This window comes from Grampus griseus, assembly GCF_964374135.1.
Source record: "Grampus griseus genome assembly, chromosome: 7".
NCBI classification, from domain to species: domain Eukaryota; kingdom Metazoa; phylum Chordata; class Mammalia; order Artiodactyla; family Delphinidae; genus Grampus; species Grampus griseus.
In genome coordinates, this window is record NC_139001.1 from 55,269,759 (window position 1) to 55,275,758 (window position 6,000).

At 42.2% G+C, this 6,000-nt stretch overlaps 1 protein-coding gene across 1 annotated transcript in view; it reads left to right on the plus strand.

Moving 5' to 3' along the window:
* Nucleotides 1-4,284, plus strand: part of PDE11A (phosphodiesterase 11A) — a gene marked incomplete at its 3' end in the record, with an annotated part of 412,203 nt that extends 407,919 nt beyond the window's left edge. The window contains exon 20 of the mRNA XM_082658917.1: nt 4,126-4,284. Within this exon, the coding sequence (XP_082515043.1) occupies nt 4,126-4,284 (159 nt within the window). The remainder of the gene's footprint in view (nt 1-4,125) is intronic.
* Between the last annotated feature and the right edge of the window lie 1,716 nt (nt 4,285-6,000).

Here is a 6,000-nt window from a genome sequence, read left to right on the forward strand (position 1 = left end):
AAGGAGAAGGCAGAGTAATCCTCAGAGCTCACCCAGGCGGGGGAGTAGTCCGTGGTCCCACCACCCAGAATTTTAGAGAAAAACCCTGAAATAGATGAAGTTCTGGGTACAGTTCTCAGAAGATTACTGTCTTGGTAGTGGGGCCAGACTAGCCCTAGACTAAAGCTGCTCTGGACCCACCTAGCAAAGCTTAAAGGCATGCCTCAAAAGGATCGAATTATTATTTCCAAGAAACCATCAAAACTGCAGTCTCCAATAAAACTGAGAAACGTTTAAAGAAATTTAAAAAAAGAAAAGAAAATCAGGAACCCAACAACATAAAATTCATAATGTCTGATATCCAATCAAGAATTGCCAGGCATGCAAAGCAGCAAGAAATCTGACCCATAATGATGAGAAAAATCAAACAGTACAGACTAAGAAATGACACAGATCATAGAATTGATAAAGAAGGACACTAAGACATTTATTACATTTTATATGTTCAAGAGAGTAGAGGAAAGATTGGGCATGAAAAACAGAGTCATGGAAGATATAAAAAAAAGACACAAATCAAACTTCTAGAAATGAAAACTACAATTTTTAAGAGGAAAACTACACTAGATAGGATTCACAGCAGATTAAGCTCTGCAGAAGAAAAATTCAGTGGCATAGCAATAGAAAATTGGAATTTGATCCCTCTCCTCTCTATATACTCCAGATACTAATTTCTACACAGTGTGATTAGTCTCACTCAAGCATTATCATAATAATGTTGTTCCACAAGGCTCTGCTTTCACTCCCTCTCTGAAAGAATCACTGCAAATGATGAGGGAATCAACCTAATTATACATATATACATTATATATATATATATAAATATATTCTATGTATTTATGCTTACATAGGCATAAAATGTTTATTGAAGGATACCCAAGAAACTGGTAACATCAGTTGCCTCTAGGGAAGGAAACTAAGTCTCTGGGGCAGGGATGAAAGGAGATTTTAACACTATGTTTTGTACCCTTTGTATTCATTGGACTAGTGAATGTGTTACTTATTTAAAAAATAAATAAAATATGGAATAAACTGTACGTGCTGGTCACAAGTGGACTCAACAGTGGAGTGTGAAAGGAATGAAGAAGCAAGTGGCCCCTCAGCCACCTGGATGACTAGGTGCCCAGGGCTGTGTCCCCAAGTCAGGCAAGTATCCAGGGTCCTGTCTGTGATGGGCCAGGGTTGGGGAGCTGCAGTGAGCTTGGGAGTCTCAGTGATATCCATACACAGCCCAAGTTGGGTTTTGAGGTCAATAAATCAATCCTAACCGACACTTGGAGCAGCACATGAGTCATCAGCCTACTGCTCAGTAGATTCGAGTTTAAAGGGAGAGCACCCCCCCCCCAAAAAAAGGGAGAGCGCCCCAAGGATTAGAACCATCAGGTCGATTACAGGGATATGGTTTTCAGCTCAGTATAAAGAACAACATTCTAAAATCAGAACAAAGAGTAAACTGACACCCCCAGCCAGGGAGGTAGTGAGTTCACTGCCTCCAGACGTGTTTAAACACTGAATGGTCACGCCACGGGGATGTCAAGGAAGGGACTCAGCATCCTGTGGTGGATGGTGCCACACACATAACCTTTAGAGTCCCTCTGTGTGTACAGGGAGAGTGGGCAGATGGGTGATGTGTCCCCTTTCTCTTTTGCTAAGAGTAGAGTTAGTCAAACGAGACAGAGACCAGTAGCATTTGCACAGAACTCATTGGGTGTCACTCGCTGATTGTTTGTAGGAACACCCATATCTTTCTAAATACTGGTAGCAATTCTCTTGCTGATGGTACATTGCACGTAATCACCGTAAACCTTGGAATTTAGGTTTGTGGATAATCCCTTGCCTTCCTAATATTCTAATAGCTCCATATTCTTCCAGCTAACTGCATTTATATAACAAATTTATAGTGTAAGAATAATTCTTCAAGATGAGATTCTTGCTACCTTTGCCTAGAACCAGCACCTGACTAGAGGAAAACGATATTCCAGTGTGGCAAGTCTGTGTTTAAGGAGAATATGAAATAAAGAGAAGAAGGAATTCTGAGAAATAATGTACACCCCCCCAAATTTTTTTTATTCAACACAAAGAAAGGAAGACAGAGAACAAAGAGCTAGATAAAGGAAAGCAATCTGTTTGGGGCTAAGCCGAATAAACTTAAATAGTTTAAGGAATAAATTGGTGGAGTAATTCGAATCATGGGCAGGTGCTATGAACGTAATTTAGTAAACGCTCGGGAACCTGCCAAGGAAGAGAAAAATGTGTTGCTTTTGAGATCATTTCCCAGCAGCTTCATAAAAGAAAACTGATTACAGGAATTTAATAAGTAAAACAGAGCCAGAACTATAGTAATCAAATGAGTTTTTAATTACATTTCATGCAGAAAAAAATTCCAATTTGTGCTCCTGGGATTAAAAAAAAAATAAGTTCTAGAGAAATGCTTTTGTGGCAGGAAAATAACATAAACACTAATTTCCATAGGAATTATAGTAGTCAGTTTAATTAAAAGGCTTGATCAGAGCGAAGAGGAGCCAGTGCCAAACTATACTAAAAACCATGGCATTCGTCCCCACCTCTTACACTATTGTCTAAATAAAACCACTGCATTAAGCAGAACACAGGCACCTGCATTTTTCTCATGGATGTAAAGGGGATTCTGATCACTGCCTGAGTTATTATGTTGCTGTGATTTATTATCATATGGCATAACAAATACATCTGGTTTCAAATTAGACGTTGTTGCTTGGTGTGATAAACATCGCTTATAAAAGCGAGAACATGCTGTGTTTAAGGGACAGGAGTGTGAGGGGACACTGCCACGGTGGAGCGCTCGCCGCTTAACAGGATCCCTGCATATTTCTGGGCTTTCAAACCCCCGCTTACCTTACATCTAGTTACACTTCACTTGTATCCCTGAAACTCCCCAGAGCGGAGGGTTATTTGAGGGGATACTTCAGGTCCTCCTAACAGGTGGTTTGCAGTCATGCTTAGGGGATTATCCTCAACAGAAAGAACTATTATTCTTCCTGTTGGAGGACTTCGCTCTGGAGTACCCGCTAACTATGGGTCCGGCTTGGAGAAGGCTTTTCAGGAGGTGTCCTGCAACCACGGTGGTTTAGTCACCGGTCACCTTTTGTTCCCCTTGTGATGAATGAGACACACCTGCAGGGTGTCTCCATGGGACTGGGAGTATAATCTCTGGCCACAGAACGCTGACCCAAGGCATTAAGCGGGACCATTTCCTTTCCAGGGGCTAAAGCCCCGCAGCCCCGTGATCCCTGTTTCATTCATTGCTTTGTTCCCCCAGAGGAGTGATCCACATTTTGTGAGGCTGAAAGTTTGTACCATTTGGGAGTTGGGGACCCGTTTTTAAAAATAACACAAAATTAAGTGCAAAAAAGAAATATTTAGAAGGGTCTCCTAAAAGTGAGGACCCTGAATCCTGAGCTTCCTTAGCCTTGTGGTCAGTCGGCCTCCAGCCCCACCCTACATTTCCTCTCCCTTCTCTCTCCTGCACCCCTCCACCTGTCCCTCCCTTCCACACCCCTTTTTCTTTTCTCTCGTGTCTATTTCCATGCATATTCTCATGGTGATCTGTCCCCAGATCCTGTGCTTTAAAAATGAGCTCCTCTCATCTCAGGATTTCACCTGGCCTTTCTCATTCACGTGAGTCCACCCAGAGTCATCTCTGGTGGAGCAAATGGTAGGTTTATTTTTGTAAAAATTTCAGTTCCTTATCTATTGAGATCTGGAGCCCTCCCTAGCAAGCAAAGATACACATACTAGTAGACGGTGTGAGCTGCATATTTCGTTTCTTGTTTGATGTGAATTTAAAACAGGATCATAATCAACTTGGCTGGCACCCCCTGGAGGAGAGCACAGGCATCTATCTTATTTTTTTCATTTTCTATATAAGCTCTATTAATACAACACAGTGGTGCTAAGTGCATATTTACTTCTTATAAATAGCTCATGTTTACCAAAATAATCACTTGCATTTCTTACAGCCAGCTGTCATTCTCCTCACAGCAAAAACCTAGAAAATCATGGCAGTAACTCCGGTTCCTCTCTCCCCCACCTGCTTTTGTTATATTTTAGGCATTGGTGAAGGTCAATGTGAAACTGAAGCCGATGCTGGATTCAGTAGCTGCCAACAGAAGTAAGTGGGAAGAGCTGCACCAGAAAAGGCTGCTCATCTCTTCGGCTGCCTCTGCCCCCTCTGTCAATCTCATGGTGACAGGAGATGACAGAGACTAACCCTCCAGGTCAGCCGCAGCTGTGAAATGACTGCATCCTCAAGAGCCAGCTTCGGTCCCACCACAGTATTCTTTCGTTCCTTTAAGCTCAAACAGACATAAAGTCTCAGGGTTGTGCTGGGAAGCATGCCTGGGCTTTCACCTTGCAGTGTGGTGCCAGCAGAAAGGACAGAGGAGGAGGTGGGGCGGGGAGCACATGCCCCAGGACGCTCACCTCTCCCTGATGAACACACATGGGCTGAGATGAAGGTTCTGGGCAGTGGGCCACTTGGGTCCAGGACCTGAGGACGGTTGGCCCTGCTCACTCTGAGCTGAGGGAATGTTGAACAGTGAAGGCGTCATTAGCGCTGCTTCATGTTGTGTATGGCTGTTCTGTTTGTTACAAGCCAAACAACGCCTGCTTTTGCATCCTCTCCTGAGCTCCCCCTTCTGCGCCAGACTGTCCCAAGCATCCCAATTGGTATTCTGTAGAGATATCTTATTTTTAATCCTAAAGCTTCTTAATGATGGATCAGAACCTTTAGAATCGCCTACCTAAAAGAGAAACTATATTATCCTTACAAAAACCAGCCATTCCCAGTTTTCCCCTAAAAAGGTCGATAGTAGGAAGACAGCAAATGTGTTTGTCTGATTGGCGTTTAGACAAGATTCATAACATTGTATTGGGATTGTGGTCCCCCTTTTCAGTTTTTTAATTCAACCTTCATTGTAGACCAAGTCTTCTCCCAGAAGGAATGGATTAATAGACTTAAAGTAAGGGTGAAAGGAAATCTATAGGTGGATTTAACGCAAATGACACATGAACATTCAGAACTATTTCCAACAGTGAGACATTTCATAGGACGCAGCAGAGCCACGGAGAATGATCACTGACTACCTTTAGCTCTCCTAGTGATGAGTTTCAGTATAAAATGTAAGGTTACTACCAGTGCCAACCTAAAGCCAAATGGAAAGGTCCCCAATTTTGGATTTTTCCTTAAGTGTAAGATACAATGCTTGAAAGGTTAAGAAACAACAGTCTAGGCAGAGAACAGATATTCTGTAGAAAGCTAGGTTTATAGTAGATAAGAATAAGCTATATTAAATAGATGCAATGACTAGAAAGCTGAGAGACTGAGGACATGGTATGCCTTATCCAAAGAACGCTGGGCCAGAAGCTACACTTGTACCCTAGGTTTGGCACTATTCACTGGATGGCTTTAGACAAGTCACTTAACTTCTCCCAGCCTTTTTCCTCATTTGTCAAATGAGATTACACTAGGAAATTATTTTCAAACATGATTTAACCTTAGAACTCTTTGTTCAAATAAATCTTACAAAGAATCCCCAAGACATAAAACATCTAAAAGCCCAAGTCCTCAGTTTGAAGCTGGGTTGGGAGAGCCAGAGCCCCTACAAATCCTTATTTCTTTGATTACATACCTAGTAGCCCATAATTGGGCTCTGAGGAGTTTGAAAATCTCTGGACCAGATGAACCTTGAAGTCCATTGCAGCTCTAAAGAATCTAAAATTTACAAACCAGTTTTGTTCTTGTTGTTGCTCGTCAGTGTCAGTTATTAACTTTACTACTCAGAGGAACAGGGGCCAAGTTCCACCAAGGACATTTTTTTCCTGGCGCATAGTAGACATCTGGGAAATGTTTAAAGAATGGGTAGATTAAAGTACCAAAACGGAAGTAAGGGAAGAGCAGGTACCCATGGGGTAAAAGGAAGATTC